We start from the raw sequence: 21,959 nt of genomic DNA, 5'->3' as shown, positions 1-21,959 counted from the left end.
TCATTACATAACGTTAAAGAATAAATTTGAATTATGGTCCTGATAGTTTCTCTCTTTTTAATCTTGGGTTACTTAGTTTCTAAACCTCAGTCTTCTCATTCGTAAAACGAGGACTCTAATAATGGGTCTGCCTCACTGGGTTAGACTGAAATGAAATGAAATGAAATAAGGCCTGTGAAGGGCCTAGCATAATGCTTGATGCACCATAAGTACTGAATAAATGGTAGCTATTAGCATTTTACATTAATGACTATTGAATTAGACTCTTTGGCATTTGTTGGTATGTCAGATTCTTAGTGCTCATAGAAACCACTAAGGTCCAGGTCAACTCCCTTCCTCAACCTGAAATAAATGAAACACTAACTTTGCTAGATTTTTTTGCTGAAAATACATAGCTTTGTGAGAGAGCTTGAGAATTCCAGTGGTGAAGGCTATAAAGATACTTATTGGTTGCTCTTTTAATACTTCACAATATTGTAATCTTGTTTCTGTTTGGGTTGTGGGCATGAATTGTCATATTTTTGACCTAAAGCTTGGGCCAGAATAATTTAGGATGAAGAAATAAGTGGTATGCAATAAAGTAAAATGTCACGTTTGCTGCAAATCTGAAATGGACATTATACGTATTTAGTCTTTATGTTAAATGGGGTTGGTGTGAGAAACCTAATGCCTTTTTATAGCTTATTAAAATAGACAAAAATGCCCAAATGTTTAAACGTCAAACGTATTAACACAGGAATGTTAACCATATTTTGAGAGATCTCTTAGCTCGATATTTTAAAAATATGGGTTAAAGCCACAAAAATTTGTGTTGTCATCAAGTGCAGTTGAATGTGTGATGAGCTTATTCTTGTTGTCCTTCAACTTATCTCAGGCCAAAGCTGAGGACGGTAGGTGTTCAGGACCTCCACATGCTAAGTTAGAGGGCTTCTGGGAGGTGAGGTGGGCCATAAGCCCTCCAGACTTTTGAGAGGAGCCAGAACATTTTATTAGATTGGAACACATATTGGAAGAAATTAAACCATTAAGATGTGTTTCTTGAGTTTAGATCTTTAATAATCAGGATACGTTTGTGGAGACAACTGGTATGCTTGAAAGAACATAGATAGCCTTTGAAGTAATACTTTATTCAAATTCAAGTTACCTCATATACTAGCTATGGCACCTTAAGCAAGTCATCTAATCTGCAACCCTCTGTTTCCTTATTGCTAAAATTGCAACAATAATGCCAAATTCCTTTAAGAATATTAAGGGACATAATATAAATTAAGCTACCGTAATGGAGTATAATACATATCTGCAAATAGAAGATTTTTTTCCCCAGTGTGCGTAAGGGATTATTCAAAAGGTGAGCTGGAGAGAGATTATTTTAAAAAGTTCATTTGGTGACAAAGTAGGGAAATATGAAAAGTATTTCAACAGCGATTTAATGGTACTTTTCTTCTTATACTCTTAATAGATTCTTATATCTCTTCTAACCTGAGAAGATTTTTTTATTTTTTATGTCAGGCAGATAAAATGTGGCGATTAGTTTTAGTGAACACAATCTTACTGCTCCTAAAATTTAGGACTCTACATTGATGAATCTTGTTTACTTTATGTCATTAAATTCATGGTGAATTTCATCATCTAAAATACTTTTCTGAATTTATTCTGAGTATGTATTTTCTCTGGGAAAAGGCTGCTAGGAGAGAAGCTATTTTTAACCTAATGTATACTTAGGATATAGGTTTCAGTATTGCCAAATGGCTCTAAAGTGGGCAATACCCAGGTTCACAGAGATAGATATAGATACCAAGTTCATTGGATTCATAATATATAAAACATTATATATTAAATACACATATATAAATTATGTATTATATATGTTACAGATATTATACATTAATTCATGTTGTTAACATTTTAACAAGTGACAAGTTTTTAAACATGATGTGAAAATTAGATCAAGGCTAAACAAATACAACCTTGCAGACGTTATTTCAGATGCTTAGCCTAAGAGCGCATAATGTCTAGGCTTATTGGGAGACCCAGGTAATTTTATACCTGCTGTGTGAGGTGTGATTATTGCAGAGGATGTTGTATACTGGTACTCAGGTTTAAGTAGATGATATGGCCACCAAGGAGGGAAAGGAACTAGGCTGTCGAAAGGAATATAATAAGGAGAAATGGATTGAAATTAAATCAGGATGATTTCAGCTGACTAGAAGGAAAAAATGTCCTCTGAGATCTTATTATCTTCTGACATACTCTCACATGGGAAATAGTGAAAATGCCAAAAGTGGATAATTTTAAATTGGCCTGACCACCTAATGAAGACTTTTAACTGCAAGGACCTGCCCTAAAACTGGTTTTCAAAGTCCTAGCTAGAAAAAATTAATGTGTATGTGTGTGTAAATTTATTATTTTGTATATATACTTACATGAACTCACACGTATAATTTTTGCAGAGGAAAATTTTGCAAATAAGGAAGTTTTCTAGAAATTCCTTTGGGTGATAGGGGTTGACATTTTGTTTGCTTTTAAAAAGCTTTATTGAAATATAATTCACATATCATGTAGTTCACTCATTCAAAGTATGTAGTTCAGTGTTTTTTAGTACACTCACAGAGCTGTGCAACTATCACCGACGTTGAATTTAAAACATTTTTCTACTCCTCAGAAGAAACCCCTCTCCCTCCCTCTCCCAAGCCCTAAGCTACCACTACTTTCTGACCCCATTCCTTTGCATATTTTGACATTTCCTATAAATAGAATCACACAATATGTGGTCTTTTAGGAATGGCTTCTTTCATTTAGCATAATGTTTACAGGGTTCATCCATGTAAAAATGTAGCATGGATAACTTCATTCTTTTCAACACTAAGTAATATTACATTGTATGGATATACCACATTTTGTCTATCAGTTAAATGGACATGTGGATTGATTTATTTTTTGGCTATCATGAATAATGCTTCTATGAACATTTACATACAAGTTTTTGTATGGATAGTGATTAGCTTGTGTGTGTGTGTGTGTGTATGTAATTTTACAATATATATTCTCTACATTGTGATTTGGGGATCTCTGAAAGAATTGAAATGAACTACAATGTATATTTAAAATTAAAAAATACTTAATGTCAGAGCCAGTGTTTTTGTGTAGTTTTCTACTGATCATTAATATCTATTCTTACAGTTGATGTAAGAGTGAATTATCTGTTGGGGTTACAGGAAAGGGGAAGATATTTTAATATCAAACCTTTATGCATTACATCACTTTCCATTTTTATGGCACTTTCACCCACATTCTAGGGCACATATGATCATCTCCATTTTTCAGATAATAAAAGTAATATGCAAAGCTGCTCACAAGTGTCCAAAGTCACATGATGTATTAAGGACAGAATTTCCATGAAATACAGTTGTTTGATGTTTAGTTCAATATATCTGGGTTTTGTCTCTTACATGTGTGCAACTTGGCTGAGATACTTAATCTTTCCAAGCATCATTTTCCTTGTCTTTCCATGGTATTGATAATAATTACCTCACATATAAGATTATTATTGGGTGAAAATGGAACAGTTCATGTACAACTTTGTAAATTTTACACGCATAATAAGTGTACAATAGAGATTCGTGGTTGTAGTAACAGTAGCACCAGAAGTAATAGTAGTAATAATAATAACTGAGATTAAAACTCTGATTTTATGATAACTAATTCAGAATTTTTTGGCACACAAGACTACATTTATGTAATTGGCTTGCCATTTGGCTATTTTTGGCCACCTTGTGTGTATAATTTCACACCTTCTCTTTGCCCAAATATAGTCCAAATGCCAAGATTTATTCACATACATGAAATCACACACATCCGTATACAAATTGAGTGGCCCAAAATAAGTACCCAACCAAATGGTAAGTCATATCCAGAAAGGTTTATACACACACACACACACACACACACACACACACACACACACACACAACTGAAATACCAATTCATGTAACACTTCTCATTTTTAAGGCACCTTTTAAAGGTTGATGTTCTCACTGCACCCAGGGAGCAGCACATTAGTCAGTGGTCTAATGTCTCTGAGCTCATGGAAATAAACAACTTGGAAAGCTTGAAGGACCAACAGAGCCAAAATCTACACTTGAATTAGAAGGTCATCTTTTGTATCTGTTAGCCCTTTTCTTATATTTCTTACACACACACACACACAAATACATGTATACATATATATTTCTTATATTTTTAAATTTTAAATGAATGCTTTCTTTGTTAAAGGAAATTTGAAAAAAAAAATTAAAAGGAGAAGATAGCCATGGACAACAACATCACTCAAAACCAGGCTATTTATTTTCTTTCAAACTTTAATTGCAGATAATTGGCTTATACCAACTCTACAATTTTGAATGCTGCTTTTAAAAATTAACTTGATAGTAGCAGCATTTTATGTTATTTTGGTCCTTATTAGCATAAGATTAAAGGCTGGTTGTTGGGAGTTGTTCTCCCATGGTGGATTTCTCATACGTAGGTTTAGGTTCTCTTTAGTGAACTTTGGGTTGAAAGCTTCATAACCCATGATTAGAAATTTGAAAAGTTGTGAAAAGAATATTTTGTGAAACATTTCACATAGTGTTATGTTGAAATTTCTTAGCTTCAGGATGTATTTTTTCCTAAGCACCGTGGAGTTAAGAATTATTTTTCTCCAGGAAAACTGATCCAATCACTGCTGCTAGGAGTAAGAAAGCCTAATTTTATGTGCTGAAGCTATTGAACAACTTTCAGCTCTAAGAGGAAAAAAAAGAAGAAAAAGAAAAGAACTATAGATTTTTGTAGGTATTTCTTTGAAATACTATTTTGAAAGTATAACGTACATAGTTACACAAATAATAGAACATATATCTACACTTGTCCTCCATCCACATGGCTGAGACATATAAAGTTAATCTTATCCTAAGAATACAGACTTCCACAACATTTTGATATCTTTTGTGGATTAAAAACAGGATCTCCATGATGTCTAGGGTAGAATTATATGCATGATTACACCTTTGTGCCAATAGATAGTATCCAAAGAGCAGGGCAAAAATTAACCTACTGTCTAGAATAACCCCTGGAAAAATCCATATATAGCAATTCAAAAGGTAAGAGGGTTCAAGGGGAAAAGGAAAAGATAAATGGCAAAGTTAAGATTTGAACTCCCTACTGTCTTTACTCAAACTTGATGCTCTTAATCACTATAGTAGACTGTACCTACAGCTCATTCCTCAAAACTATGCATACCATAAATTATATGTAAAAAAATGTGCAAAAACAAACACGAATATGTTCTCGTACTTCCTTGTCTATCCTGGAATGACATGTGTGCTTAATAGGAACTGCATACAATCCAATTTGAAAATCTATATGATACCTTTCTGATAAAGGAGAATGAAAAGTAATTTATAACAGTAGTTATAAAATAATACATATATTTTAGTACGTTAATGCTCGGGGATAACACAAGAGAAAACTCATTTAATTAGTCATTTGCTTGCACCTATACACAGAATCACTGTGAATGTGACAGCCACAAATACAGTCTAATAAGATATGTTAAATAATCAACTCAGTTACCATGTGTGGCGTTGCAGTCAATGCTCTGATTTTCTGATATAACGAACAAATCTCGTTAAGTTCAGAAAAACATAAAACAATAATAACAACCAAAGTTTAAGTTTTTCTTGATTAATACCATAGATGAATTCCTGGAAAATTCAGTTTATATAAAACCCATGCAAAAAACCGTTTATATGTGAAACAGACTTAAGTTATAGACTCAGATCATTATAAATCGATTTTTTTTTTTACCTACATGAATATCCAGAGAAACAGTCAAAATTTATATAGGATGTAGGACACTTTTTTTGTGGGGCAGGACCTTAATAGGCATTGGCGTAGGTCTACTAGGGTACCTGATTCTACCTATTGAATTTGAATATAACCCCCTCATAATGTAACTTTACAAATGCAGTCTAACATTTTCAACAATGCCTTCTAGGGACTGATACCACCTTCAGTGAAGTCCACTTATATATCCTGTACCATAAAGTTTTTGTTCACTATTGTAACCTAGCACCTGGTTACACCTGGAACTAAAGAAATAGTTCTTTAGTGAATGAACACAAGGGTGTTCATTTTACTTACACGGCATTTTTCATCTTCTCTTAGATAATGACCACAAATTTGCATTTTCAACCCTGACCTCTCTTCTGAGCTCCACAAAACAAAAAAAACAAAAAAAGAAATAGTTAAAAACGCAATTTCAACATTAGACTTATACTATAAAGAGGAAAATTTATTTGTCTACAAGTACCTCAACCCTTCAAACATAGACCTTGGTACAAAAATAGCGTTTAGTAATAATAGAAGACACGTTCAAGAACGTGAAGATCCATGTCAAAAACTGTAGAACTGATTTGATTGTTGGTTTTTCAGAGTTGGTGTTTCCTACGCTAAATTGTTAAGAAAAAGTTAGGCCACTTTAACTTGCTGTTGTTACCTTTGTAAAACTCAAGGAAAGTAGTTATTCCTCTTTGACTTGAGTCTAAGAATACCGAGTGTTCAATCTTTGACCCTAAGAACTCAATTATTACTTGAATTCAGTTATCAGAAGGCCTGACAATAGGTTTGTTAGCTCCTCACCTGCACTGCGACCTTGTTTCTTCAGGCTCGTCATCGTTTTTCCGTCCATCGTGCCCTCTCAGGCTACGGGAGATCTTTCTGCCATTTCCTGGGCTGCCCTCTCTGGGACCTTCAATTCCTTCTCCCAGTGACATCCAGCAATTCTTAATCGCCAGGCCTGCATTCTGTTTACTCTACCAACCCCATCCCAGATTGTTGACTGTTGCCATAGGATTAAAAAAAGGGAAAGAAACAAAAAACACGGTAATTGGTTCCACTTAAAATTCATACTTTTCCACATTCTAATGTCACTTACTACCAAAGACTTTGCATTTAGTTTTACTATCGAGGTTGAAGCTATTTCGTCTGTCTTCCCTAATCTTTTCCCATATCTACCTGTTAATACATGCACTTGGAGTATTTTTAAAATATTCTTTACATTCATCCATAAGCTCCTCTTAAGACTGTTTTTTATCCTAGAAACATATTAATGAAGCCAAACATGTGAGACAGGATAACAAAGGCACCAGTGGTCCCAGAAAAGAGACTCAAGTGAAATAGCCTACTTTCCCTTCCTACCTGTCACTTGTATTTCTCATCAGTGTGTTCAATGCTAAATTATTTTATAATTCTTCCTGTAGTCATTCATTTGTAATGAATCTTCCCTTCCTTTCATTTACCATAACCCTTTGTTTATTTTGTGTGTACCGTCTACCATAGTACACCAAGTGCAGTGCCTGTGTATGAGCATCTCTCTTTTCCCCTTTAACTTATGCCGTCTTCGAGACTGAAAAATAAGAGGCATAGTGCCTTGCACAGAGGAACTATTCAATGATTATTTATTGAATAAGAGTAGACTTGTTGGTCTTAGAAATCATGGGTGGGAGAAAATACAATTAAAAAAAATTAAATATAGGTAGCAAAGAAGAAAACTACAAAGCAATGAACTGAAAACAGTGTGATGTCATGCCTGTGAGTCAGCCACCCTGGAGCAGATCCTCCAGCTGCATTCAAGCTGACTCCGGCCACAGTCCAACTCTGCACTGCACTCTGCTGAGACTCTGAGCCAGAACTGCTCAGTTAAGATCTTCTTGAGTTACTGGCCAACAGAAACAGTGTGGATTATACATTTTATTATAGGTTTAAGCCACTTAGTTTTCTGTTTATTATACAACAATAGATAACTAATATACCCGTTTTTCCTAATGAATCTGGTTCAGTGAGATGTGGAGTATCTTCTGTAAATGCAGAAGAAATAACTTGTGAGAGAAAGCACTCAGTGAATAATTTTAGATTAGTAGTACCTAATGCATTACGGTCCCTAGAGCTACATGGATTTAAAGCTTCACTGGAGCCTTGACCTTTAGGGACACTTGAGGTGATAGTTACACGTAAGCACTCATGTATGACATCTTTCACTGAATCCTAACAATATTATTGCCCCTATTGTTTGTTTGTAGACATTGTCATTAACCACCTTAGATACCAGTTTAATGGATTGACGTAGAGCCCTAGTGTCACCATTGTTTAGTGCTTCTCAGGGGATGCTATTGTGTAGCGCAGGTTGAGAATCACTGCACTACTTTCTGATGATTATATTTTATGCTTCCCATTATATTATTGCCTAGCAGTGAGCATGCTGTTTACCTCTTTGCGTAGCACTTGGCACAGTGCCTTGGATGGAGTAGGAAGCCAATAGCTATTTGTTTACTGACCTTATGCAGCACAATACACCTTGAAAACAATACTTGAGAGGACATTAAATATCAGTCTCAGAAATTAGTCAGTGAGCGTTAGCAATAGGAAAAAACCAGAGAAGACCTAGTTAAAAAGGAGGACCAGGGGAGAGAAGGGAGGTCTTTTCAAAGGTAAATACTATACCTTCACTTTTTAGGTGATGCATTCTTATTTAGTGTAGACTGATAGAAAGAAAAAAAAGGAAAAAGAAAAAAAAAAAGAAAACAGCAAGGATGACGAGAAAGAAGAGAGGAGGGGGCAAGACACTGCTAACCTAATACAAGTTTCATGGTCTCCAGAAAGTTCTTTGAAATGGTTTAAATTTTGTTCTTACTTTTTTTTTTTTTTTTTTTTGCGGTAAACGGGCCTCTCACTGTTGTGGCCTCTCCCGTTGCGGAGCACAGGCTCCGGACGCTCAGGCTCAGCGGCCATGGCTCACGGGCCCAGCCGCTCCGCGGCATGTGGGATCTTCCCAGACTGGGGCACGAACCCGTGTCCCCTGCATCGGCAGGCGGACTCTCAACCACTGCGCCACCAGGGAAGCCCTGTTCTTACTTTTGAAAACCATAGTTCAGTGCACCAAGATTCTATTTCATTCATTGTGTCTGGGTTGTATTTACTTCTTATAGAAATGGTCTAGAGGAAACCAAATGATAGTGTTCCAGATTGCTATAAAACCTTTGATATACTGGACGTTTTCGACATTCATGTTAGCTAGTGGGAGAAAAAAGCTCTGAGATTTTTAGAAGGGTTATACCGATGAGAGCCTGTTCAGCTTTCTCTCAGTAAATTGTGTGTAGCTATCTCCAGGCTTGTCACAATGCTTGCCCCAAAACATTGCTCACTTTATGTTATAGTTAGAAAAATTCAGATTCACAATTATGGTGTTCTCGTCCATGTTTTAGGTCAAGACTAGTCTCTCTGAAAGAATATTAATAGCTTCGAAGACTTTATTTCATTGTAGAAATATTAATGAGGCATATTCATTGTGATTCCAGACAGTAGATAAAACAGTTAAAGCAGCAGAAATGACGCTGGGTTTACAAGCAGTTATTATAGCTAAGATTAAGAGTTCATCTAGATTTCCAAGAAATAAGTCAAGTAGGCAGCAAATGATATGATATACATTTATGGGCTGTTAAGTATTGCAGAGAGCTTCCAGTAGGTATTGTTTATTGATGTGTATTTCAATTGCTAAATCAAAATATTTATAACAATAGGTAATGAGTAGATTTTCATTTACTAAACTATAGAGTTAATAAAAAATGAAAAGTAAAGGGATTATTAGCTGAGTCCAGCGGTATTGTATAACTGCCTCTTAATGGGTTCTCCCCTCATCTACTTTCTCATTGCAGACATTGTGAATCATAATAGAAGGCTGTGGGCATGTTAGAAAAATTTGTCCAGAAACAGTAATAAAATTACAGTATTCTAATGACTGATTTTCTAGGATGAATTTTCCACTTTTGTTTTATGAGATCGCCCAGACAAAGAGAATAAATTGCATTTAGTGCAGTCTCTCAGGGAGAAATATGTCTCTTTTTTAGGAAAAGAGAAGTGGACCGTCTTGTATCATTCGGTCGGTTAATGTACTTGTTCCTATACCTCAAAGTGATATCATAAATTATAAAAATGTGATTGCATGCTCTCTTGCCACTCTTGGAAAGAATTCATGGACAAATCCTTCATTGAAATAGCATTAAGACTTTGGCTTGCACTAAAATATTTAAATAAAGACACGAATATACTCATCATTCACTTGTTAATGTCAGAGAGAGAATGATTGTAAGAGAGAGATAGGAGGACAGAGAGAGAGATCTCACTTAGGCACACGTGTACTTCCTTATATTTGTTTTATTTCCTTATGTAAACCATAAGCCTTTAACATTCTTAAATGCAAATTTCTTTTTCTTTTTGGTTTTCAAAAAGATTATATTTCTCTGAGAGGCGGTGACTAAATTGAAGCAAGCCTGATTTCAAAATATGATTTCTAAAATACTAGTTTTTTTTAAAAGTCTTTACAGAAATCTTGGGACTGAAGTCATTCTAATGAAATCTGGAGCCAGTGATAGATATGTGAACCTTTGGATTTAATCTCTCCAAACATATTTCTGACTAGAAGCAATTTTGTTTCATTCAACTAATGTGAAATCAAATCGTCCTGTAAATATATATTTTGGTGAGAAATGGTATACCTCAATGACAGGTGCTAATTGGAGGCTGTATGAACCATTTCCAAAGTTGCACAGAAAAGAGTGATCGTTCCATCCAGTCAGGTCCTCAGCTCTGGGCCTTCATGATGCTTCATTGTGATAACACAGCAGTCATTCCATCCGTGGGCAACCACTGGGGAGTACTGGCCAGTGTGTGTACCACTGTGGCTCTGGGGACAAAGGCAAGTCTTTTGTCTTTGGAGATATACCTGTACTCTAAAATTCACGGAATGTGTATATTGATAAGCAGTCACTTACCCAAGAGGGTTCTTCAGAAGAAAGGAATCATGCAGTGTAGCTAGGTAAAATTTTCAAAGCACGTGAGACCATGTAAAATTTGAACCTTGAGATCTCACATGAAGCAAATATTTTAGCATGATTTATACTAAGGGATAATCCAGAGTAGGTTTGTTGGTTGGTTGGTTGGTTGGTTTGTTGGAAAGTACAAAGGAGTCTTTGGGAAGATGTGTGATGCAGTAGGGAGAGCACTGGAATGAAACATTACAGCAGTGTTTCTCTCCTGTGTGTGATCCTGGCAAGCTTTATGACCTTGGACAAGTCACTTTACCCCTGGGGCCCTATCCTATAGAATGTGTGGACTGGATTAAATGGTCTCAGTGATCCATTCTTTTCCTAACGATCTAAGGCTTCATGTGAATGAGCATGCCAGCTGCTAGATTCTTTATTCCTTTGAGCCTTCATAATAACCTCAGGAAACCTAAAGCTACAGTATTTCTACTTGGTGATGCAGTACCCCATGGATGATCTGAGGGCTTGGTGTTTATGTAAACCATGTTCCATGATGATGCAGGTGAATAGTGGCATAGGGAGAGTAGAAAATTTGCCATAAAATGAAGAAGAAATTGTTGTAAAACTTGTAGTGCAGCTGGATAAAAACTATGAAAAGACAAGCAGTTTAGCTTAATAACCAATCAAGATTTCTTTTTCTATTGAAAAGATTACAAATATATGTGGAAAGGTCAACTTCTTGCATTTTTTATTGTTTCTATAAAATGGATATAAATAACAAAGGATCTATGAATCTGTGTTCTTTCCTTGATACATTTTTTTTTTAAATGAAGTTGAGTTTTAGATACTTTAACTTGAAATGCTAAAAAGCAAAGTGTAGTTTTGTGACTGGACTTTCAAGAAGGCATTTAAAATATCTTCATTTTCTTATGTTGTAGCCCACAAGCTAATGAGGGGTTTGGTAGGTGTTGAGCAGCTGTGAGAGCAGCATGTCTCTTTATTTATTGATGAAAATCCCACTGGAGAATTGTCTGGAATAGAAAAATAGCTCAAACCATGTCTGTGCTGAATGGGAGAAAATATACAAAGGGGGAAAAAAGCTTACAAGAGAGAATAGGAGACTGCTGATCACTGGTATCATCTTTAGAAAGAAGTCATCAGGGATGAAAATGTGAGATTTGGAGATTAATGAAAAAGTAAAACTTTTTAAAACAAAATATAAGAAAAAAATAATAATCCAGTGAGAGGGGAAAGGTTGCATTAATTCAGTGTCTTTAACATAGACATAAAAAATATTACGTTCTAAGTGAATTAAAAGATGTCTCTGATTCATCCATTTTTTTGTGCTGGAAGCTGCCCTACAGAATATCTATGCCAACTTCTTCGTTTTTGGATGTGGTAACCAAGTCCCTGAGAAACTGCTTGATTAAGAGTCCATGATCAATTGCTAAATTAATGTGCAGATAAGAATATGTCCCCAGCCACCCAGACAGAACTCCAGGTTCCCAGTCAAGTGTCTAGTCCCTTTCCTAGATGACAAAATAGGATGGAAAGGGTTTACACTCAGACAGCAAGCGTTGGTTATTTGATCTCAAGGACTTTTTCTCTTTGAAATCATGTTCATCAAGTGCAGTAAAATTTTCTGAGAGAAAGTCTACCAGGAAAATTCTGTGCATGTTACTCCACCACTTGATAAAGCATTTTAAAGTATAAAAGTTGGACGTTAAAGAACAGTATTAAATTTATTAGTTGAGGGAATGTAGATACACTTTTTGTATATATGGAATATGTTTATGTACATTTAACTGTATATCTGCCTGTACACTGTGTATTTTCTTGTCTTAGCTCTATGTTGATTGCGCCAATATTAACTGTACTTGTTGATTGATTATGAGGGTGGTGCGTGGTAGAAATAAACCATAGAAAATTATTTGATATGGAGCATCTCAAAGTGTGACTAACACATTAGATGATCATGCAAACTTTACTAAAATTTAAAAGATGTAAACATACGTTCTTTGCCGTACCACTTTTGGTGGTGTTAGGAAATTTCTCTGAAATTCTAAGAAGTAACAATGTCTTACCATTATAGAAACAATGGCATCTTAAGGCATTTCTCAGCTGTAGAAATTAGGACGCTTTTCGACTTCAGGGAGTGATTCTACCACAAACACAGATACGGTAAGAATGGCATCCAAGGAGTGATGCCATCAGTAGCACTGATGCTATATCCTGCCTTTACATTCCTTTCTACTGGCTCTAGAATAAGAATAAGAACTATATTAATATTATATTTTTAAATCATTAATATTATAAGTTGCTTTAACAGTAATAGAAAGTTGGATTATTGTACAATTCCATTATCAGGTAATATTTCTGTCCTTTAAAACAGTCACTCAGGCACAGTTATTGCCGGTTTCTCAGTCTACACAACAAAATAAGAAGCAATCATGGAAATGCCTGGCAGGGAAGGGAGAGGGGAGTAAGGAATCAAAAATAATGGGGGCTTCCCTGGTGGCGCAGTGGTTGGGAGTCCGCCTGCCGATGCAGGGGATGTGGGTTCGTGCCTGGTCTGGGAGGATCCACATGCACGAAGCGGCTGGGCCCGTGGGCCATGGCCACTGGACCTGCGCGTCCAGAGCCTGTGCTCCGCAGCGGGAGAGGCCACAGCAGTGAGAGGCCCGCGTATCGCAAAAAATAATAATAATAATAATAAAATAAATAAATAATGCCAGGGCAAAAATCTGTCTTTGTAAGATTACCTTTTACTTGTTATGTATAAAATGGTAAATATTTTAAAGAGCCTATTTCTCCTCACTGTCTAAACAGAGCTGTAGTATTAAGAGGAAATTTAAAAAGTGATATTACAAATATGCAGTGTAATAGACCATTAGTCTATAAATGGAATGGCTGGTGCAGTTAGCACAGAATGCAAATCACTATTGAAACACTGCAGTTTGTTATATTATGAGCAGTCAGAGATCATGCATAATGCAATGGGAAAAAAGGGAGCAGCCTGATCACACACCATCATTTTAACCTGATTCTGTGCCCATGAAGAATTGATATTTGAAATGATCTCTGGTGAGGTTTGGCCGGATGCAAGTAGCTTCTGCAGGGGAATATGTTTGGTTCTCATTTTGCATCTTCTGCATATTTATAGAATACAGAATAAGAATGCTTTTAATTATGCATGGGTTGAACTTCAGTCCAGGATATGTTTGAGGTCTTAACTGTTCGGGTGAAAATAGACTTCCACAGATTATCCAGTTGCTCTCTCAATGGACACAAAAAATGGTTCTGTGTAAACTCTTCATCTGCAGAGCCAATATTAACTTGACACTTTTTTTTTTTTTTTACTTTTTAGTTAAAATTTTATTCATGATCATATTCTTAATCACAATATATTTAATTGCAAAACAACCTGTCTTAGAATAATACAGTATGAGATGCATTTGACCAACAGTACAAATACAGTAATTATAATACTCAAATCTTAGGTTCATAGATATTTAATGTATTACACGTGCATGACACTTAAAAAAAAATCCTGTCTTGAAAACTTTATAGAAGCACTTCTCTTTTCATCAAATATAAGGCTCACATGAGCCTATAACAAAACTTAATACCGTTCATGTGTCAAAGGACAAGGCTAAGCAATAAGTTATTCTTTTAAAAATATCTATGAACCAGAACAATTTTCTGTTTGAGTTTGAGAAGCCAAAGACTATTAAGGAATATTTTAAGGCTGAATAGAATCAACAAAGGTAAATAAGGAGATTGGGAAGAAAGAAATAGTTCAGTATTAACAATGCAGTATATCCGCCAGGTTCCTGTGCTCAGCCAGATCATCTTGAAAACATGAATTCTGAGTTTAGTAAAGTGTCATACAGTATGTAGTTACATCAGATACCTGATGAAAGTGCTTTTCTGAAACTGTTTCTTCTCTTTTATATATGGACTTTAAAGAAATCCAAACAAATACTGCAATGCAGTGTTTTGAAAAACACATAAACTGCAGAAATGCCCACAATAACAAATGATATCAGGAAGTACAGTAATTGAAATGTATCAGGACGTATAGGTACAGTTAATTGAAATGGCATGGTAATGTGAAATGTTAAAAGGAATGGTAATGTGAAATATAAAAAGGATGACTACATAATTTCTACTTCCAAACCTGAACTAAAATTACAGAATGATGAGCTCATTACTTTATGTAGCAACTAGGAATTGCTACCTTTAAAATATTAATTCTTTCAGTGCTTATTTTTGGATTGCCTACTATTTAACAGGTACCATGTTTGGTGCTACACTGATTAATAAAACAAGGTTCTCTGCAAAGAAAGAAACCTTGGTCTAGGAAGTACTCATTATATACTTCTTACAAATTTAGTTAAGTATGGCTTTTGAAACTAAAGAAAAAAAATTTTCCAAAAAGTTAACTTTCTAATTAAGAATGCATACGCACATAAATAGTTAAGTCAAGATTTCAGAGGCTCATAAATACTTAGAAACTCTAAACTGCTAATTGACTATTTCAGTTGATGTGATACCTGTCTCATCAACTGCCTTCATATTTTTCCCAAAGTACATTCTTAACACGCAAAAAATTTTAAAACAATGAAACAAACATTTCAGCCATTCTTGCATACCTACTCTTAGTAAAATACAGAAAAAGTTGCAATTTTTAATCGGGACATCGAAGACAATTTAAACGAATCATATTATTCAAGTGAAACAGGTGTCCTGAATTTTGTAACACCATCAGTAAACCTGGAGAGATGCAACTGTGATTGAATGTGTGAAGCTGTTAGAATTAATCTTCATCATCTCTTTGAAGAGGTATTATCTGAATTTCCTTGGCTATCCTCTCTCCTAATGTCTTATTGTTTGAAGCAATTATTCTTCGTGACATCAAATCAAATGGTCCACCTGTTACATCCAAGAGTACTCCACCAGCTTCAGTCACAATAACACCAGCACCTGCTACATCCCAGCAGTGAATTCCCATTTCATAATATGCATCTGCAACTCCAGCTGCTACAAGGCACATATTAAGAGCTGCTGTTCCAACACCTCGGATCCCATGGATGGGAAGGCAAAGAAGCCTTTCCATATTAGAAAGAATAATTCTCATAGTCTCTGGTGTTCTGGAAGAGCCCAACTCTGTCACCAAGAGTGATTTGGTAACATCTTCTTGGCATGAAACCTGTGGTTTTTGACCATTACAAAAGGCACCTTTTCCTTTCCGGCCAGTATACATCTTATCCTCCATGCAACTGTATACAATTCCAAATTCCATCTTTTTATAAACAACAAAGCCAATTGAAACAGCTACAAAAGGAAATCCGTGTACAAAGTTAGTTGTTCCATCAATAGGGTCAATGATCCACGTAGGGCTGTCAGTTAAAATACTTTTTTCCCCAGCTGCCACAGATTCCTCACCAGTGAAACTGTGAGATGGATACTTTTCCTTTATGGAAGAGATAAGCATTTTTTCAACTTTTTGGTCAGTAGCAGTTACCAAATCAACTGGCAAACTTTTGATCATAATATTCATTTCATTTTTTAGGGCTTCACGAGCCATCTCTCCAGCTTGTCTTGCTAGGGTTACTGCATAATCCATGCATTCCTGCCAAGGATCAGCCATCTTCTCGGGGTGAAGGGCTTGAGGCTCGCTAGGATACCAGCCGCATCCAACGCTGGCCTCTTCCGGAGAGCTTAACTCGACACTTTTATTCTTTCTAAAGATGGCCTCAAATTGATCATAAAGTCAAGTTTTGTAGCTTTCATTCTGTCATTTAAAGTTGTTTTCAGGAAGTGTAAAAACGCGTAAAGTTAATTGTTGTTCCTTAATGAACAGAGAGGCGAAAATAGATCATAATCAAACCTCCCTAAATTGCACTAGATCATGGGTGTCCCTTTGGATCGCCATGACTAAATGAACCTCTAATTCATCTTGAATTCTTGTAGACATTTCTTAGAAAAGCCCATTGCCATGGAAATCACATAATTAAATTGTCCAAATTGAGTAAAGTACAACCCAGAGAGGTTAAGGAACTTATCTAATGTCATAGGGCAGCGATGATACTCAGATTCAAGTCTTCTAACTTCCAAATATTCTCTTTCAAAGGAAAATGTCACATCTTTAGAATGCTAGTCCATGTATAAACTGTGGCACTTAATGTTATTTGTAAATTTGAAGGATGGAAGAGTAGAGATGTTGAAATAAGTTCTTGAATTTTTAATAAAATTTAGGGAAAATTTGTAGACCACCTTTGGCATAAGGGTAGCTAGAAATTATATATCTGTATTCCCTTGTTTGTATATGACACTTAGCCTTTAGGGTAAGCTCATAATATGGTAAAGTGATGCTTAAAGCCCCAAGAAAATGTCCATACATGATACCTGGACTCTTTCATCAGCTGCAGGAAAACTAGTGAACTACTGCAGCTTTCGAGCTAAGCTGTGGCTGATTAACGCAGACATGGACAAGTTTGAAAATGGGAACCTTGAGACCAAAAAATTCAGGTGTAGATTAGCTTAAATTAGTTCACATTTTGATGAATTTCTGTAACATCCACTCTACCACTGCATAATTGGAGCCAGACTGCCTGGGTCCAAGTGCAGTTCCCCCATATTCCGATGGTGTGACCAGGATAGCCAGTTAAATAGGTGAAGTCACTTAACTCATAGGGTTGTTGTCAGGACAAAAGGAATTAAAGTACATAACAGATAGTAATCACTGGGTAAGTATTAGCTGTTACTAATAGTAGTAGTGGTGGTATTATCACTATGAATAGTGCAGGATCCACATTTGTTTTCTTGCAGTAGTTGATACAATCACTTTCAAATTGCCCAACTTTTTTTTTCCAAATTAGAAGATAATATGTCCTTTTTTTAAAAATAAATTTATTTATTTATTTATTTTTGGCTTTCTCTCGTTGCGGCGAGTGGGGGCTACTCTTCATTGCAGTGCAGGGGCTTCTCATTGCAGAGGCTTCTCGTTGCAGCACACGGGCTCTAGGCGTGCGGGCTTCAGTAGTTGTGTCTCGCGGGCTCTAGAGTGCAGGCTCAGAAGTTGTGGCACACGGGCTTCGTTGCTCCGTGGCATGTGGGATCTTCCCGGACCGGGGCACGAACCCATGTCTCCTGCATTGGCAGGCGGATTCTTAACCACTGCGACACCAGGGAAGCCCCGATAATATGTCCTTGAGATACATTTGTGGTCACAAAATGATAATGGATATAAAATATTAAAAGAAAATTATGTCAGTAATTGATCCCATTATTCTATGAGTACCTTATTATTAATTGAAAAATTTTATAATAGATACCTTTGAAGTACTAATCCTAGTGCTTAATATATGAAAGGTAAGTTTCCAGTTTAAAAGAAAATTAGATATTAGTGACACCATAAATTGCAAGCTTTATTCAGGGCAATAGAAGCAGATGCACTGATTGAACACTGTTTATTTTTAAATTTTTTTTCTTATTTATTTATTTTTAATTTATTTATTTTTAGCTGCGTTGGGTCCTTGTTTCTGCATGCAGGCTTTCTCCAGTTGCAGCGAGCCGGGGCTACTCTTCGCTGCAGTGTGTGGGCCTCTCATTGCAGTGGCCTCTCTTGTCGCGGAGCATGGGCTCTAGGCGTGTGGGCTTCAGTAGTTGTGGCCCTTCGGCTCTAGAGCGCAGGCCCAGCAGCCATGGCGCACTGGGCCCAGCTGCTCTGTGGCGTGTGGGATCCTCCCAGACCTGGGCTCGAACCCATGCCCCCCATCTTGGCAGGCAGATTCCCAACCACTACGCCACCAGGGAAGCCCTGAACAGTTTTTATATGTTGCCAGTGGTGGCAGAAGAGGGAAAAGTATACCCGAGGCTATATATAATATCAGTAATATGCTACAGTTTATGATATCACTAAAAATTGCTAAGAATCAAGATGTAGGAAGAAATGGTAAATAGCTGAGCAGTTGTACAGCAGCTTTAATAAGTAAAGGAAAAAGAAATCATAAGATATGAGTTGAGCAATACTGGAGCATGCACAAACTCTAAATACTTTATTAAAAGCTGAACTTGATATATTTAGAGAAACTAAGAAGTCTTTTATTTTTGTGGTTTTTGTTTTGAAGTAATTTGTTTAATCAGTGCTATGCAGCCACTATTCCGTTGCTGGTGAAGATAGGAAGGAACTTCAAAAATTGAATTATGTTTATGAAAATGAATAAAGCAAACATGTTAACTAATTAAATTAAGTACAACTGGATAAAAAGAAGAAAATAATATTACTGTACAAGAACATTGACTCTGTAGCAAAAGGAAAATTCTGTCCTTTATATAAGAATAGTGATCTTGTAAGTCAGACTGTGTTCAAGTTCCTTTTAAAAGCATTTCAAAAGTAATGTTCCAAACAATAGCTCAGAATGTCCCTTTTTAAATACTTATTTTTACTACACAATATGTATATACTATTCCAAATGTTTTTATGTATGTGTGCATTTATATGCATTCTTTTATAAAATAATATTATATAAACAATTTTTTAACCTTCTATGACGATTACTAATGGCTCACGAATATATTCCCACACCATTAAATTGTGTACTATTATCATCATTCTAAATTGCTATATAGTATTTTATTGAATGGATATTCACTAATTTATTTAATCAAAATATTTTCAGAATGTATCTGAAAGACAAATGTAATCACAGCAACGTTACATTAAAATCTATAGTCAATCTTTAAAAAAATACATTTCCTGTTTCAAAGACAATGAACCATAAAATGCTAACATTATCTATACCATATTTCTTATTACACTGAATAATCTAACCTAGTCTAATGTGTAAATGAATTAAATTAAGTGCTGAAACTGAGTAAAATATTTATAACTCTTTCTAGGTTATAGATACAAATTTTGCAGCTACAAATTGAGCCACTAAATAGAACGTATGACAGTTTTATATCTTAGAAACCAAGTTCTATTTTGGATAAAATTCTATTTCAGAATGTTATTTTTTCAAACTTTATGGAAGTACGTTCTTTCTTTCTGTACATTTTTGTACAGCATATAAAGAAACTGTTCTTTATATTTTAGGTAGATATTTTTAGCCTATGTTTTAATTTTAATGATATTGTATATTGGAAGAAAGTAAACATCAATTTGTTTAAAAAGTTAATACATTGTGGTACAACCATATCATTGACTTCTATGCAAAAAAAAAGGAACAAACTATTGATACATGCAACAACTTAGACTGATTTCAAAGGAACTATGCTGAGTGAAAAAAGTCCATCTCAAATATTTACAGACTGGATGATTCCATTTATATGACATTCTTGAAATGACACCAATATAAAGAAGAGATTAGTGGTTTGGCAGGGGTTAGGGCTGGAATGGGGCAAGAGGGTCGTGTGGCTATAAGGAGGTAGCAAGAAGGAGCCTTATGGTGATAGAGTAGTTCTGATCTTGACTGCATCATAGTTACATGTATCTACACATGTCAGAATTGCATAGAGCTATACACACACACACACACACATACATACAAGCACAAGTCTTTTAAACCTGGTGACATTGGAATAAACCCTGTGGATTGTACCAATGCCAGTTTTCTCATTTTGATATTGTACTGTTGTTATGCAGGATATTGTCATTGGAAGAAACTGGGGTCCTCCTGGTACATTTTTGCAACTTTCTGTGAATTTATACATGAATAGAAAAATTAAAGTGAGTGACGGAAACGTTTAAAAAATTTTTTTTGAATTGTTAAGAGTTTAATGTTAGGGCCTAGCGTGGTTTGAAAGAAGAGAGACTAAATCAATAGAAAATGACATTGTTCTTTTTTAAGTCATATTCTGCTACCAATAGTGCCTTAGTTAATATGGGAACTGCCTGTTAGTCCCACTTCGAGCTTTTTTTTCGGATAATTGCCTATACACTTGAGCCTTGAAATAGCCATACATATTTTAGGCAAAATTATCTTTTAAATTAGAATGTATCCATAAAGAAATTTTTATGCATCCCTGAGAAAAGTATATAAACTATTCAGTGTAGCGTTCTTAATTCATTTACGTATTATAATTGCATCTCTGCCTTAAGAAAAAAAGGTCTAGAAAAAAGCTATTAGTAGTCTATTAATCTCTTTTAAGGATAAATGATATTTAATTACAAAACTTTCTATAATAATTGGAAATAACTTGCAATAGTCACCATTTTTATTATCTTACTTTGGTCTCTCCGTAGTCCTATGGGTTGGACAAAATGAGGGTTTATTGTTTCCATTTAAAAAAATTAGTAACCTGAAGTTACTATGGCATTGGATTAGAACTCACTTCTAATTTTTACAACACCCTTTTTCTACTAATCTATTCCTACTTCATTTAAGATTATTGTACTTTGTATCCCTTCAGTTTGTGAAGTTTAGAGAGGTCAGTCAGTACACATTATCTAGGCATCTTTCATGAATAGTGTGAAGAGAATGTTGAGACTCAACCAAATTCTTGTCCAAAATCTACTGACAAATTAATTCTTTAACTTTGAATTATTTCAGTACTCTATGAGTTCAGTTCCCTCATATATAAAATGAACACAGGAGTACGCTTAAACTTCTGTGCTGGTCTAATACTTTGTCAAATACATGTTCCCTTCCTACTATGCTGAGTTATAATCCTCTTAAAAGTTTTGAGATGACTCATTCTAGATGGCTTCTCCAATTGATCGTTTGCCACCAAGCTGTACTTAATTCTATGCTGGGTAAAAAACTTTCATTTTAATTTTATTTCACCACTGCTTCTTAAGAAAAAAGGTATTTGCATTTGGATGTCAAAAACAAAATAAAAAGTGCTATTAATTTAATAGTAGTCTTTTAACTTTTTCTCTACTAATCCTTAAGAAAAGAAATGAGCTCTCTGTGGAGATGCTGGCCATTTTATTTTAAGTGCTAATTAGAATATATCTACATATTGACCTTGGTGTGCCAAGACTTCAGCCTTTTTCCTTTTATCCAAATTGAGTTTGTGAACATATGGTCTAGACTTCCATGCTGACAGCTATTTTTCGGAATGTGTAATGTTTATGGTCCCTGGGTTTTAGGTGCA

The 21,959-nt window shown here is 35.4% G+C and overlaps 2 protein-coding genes across 18 annotated transcripts in view; one reads left to right on the top strand and one right to left on the bottom strand.

Moving 5' to 3' along the window:
* NRXN1 (neurexin 1) overlaps positions 1-21,959 on the top strand; it is a 1,148,195-nt gene that overhangs the window by 855,706 nt on the left and 270,530 nt on the right. The gene's annotated exons all lie outside the window — the stretch shown is intronic.
* LOC116764534 (inositol monophosphatase 1-like) lies at positions 15,561-16,564 on the bottom strand. The gene has a single exon (XM_032653237.1). The coding sequence runs from the start codon at positions 16,504-16,506 to the stop codon at positions 15,673-15,675; it is 834 nt and encodes a 277-aa protein (XP_032509128.1). The 5' UTR covers positions 16,507-16,564; the 3' UTR covers positions 15,561-15,672.

The sequence above is a fragment of the Phocoena sinus genome, chromosome 13, assembly GCF_008692025.1.
Source record: "Phocoena sinus isolate mPhoSin1 chromosome 13, mPhoSin1.pri, whole genome shotgun sequence".
NCBI classification, from domain to species: domain Eukaryota; kingdom Metazoa; phylum Chordata; class Mammalia; order Artiodactyla; family Phocoenidae; genus Phocoena; species Phocoena sinus.
Note: the sequence above shows the minus strand (reverse complement) of the source record. Positions and strands in the feature narration are given on the sequence as shown.

Bases quoted from the DNA above. Each gene is read 5' to 3' on its own strand.
- LOC116764534 (XM_032653237.1), bottom strand. From the start codon at position 16,506: ATGGCTGATCCTTGGCAGGAATGCATGGATTATGCAGTAACCCTAGCA.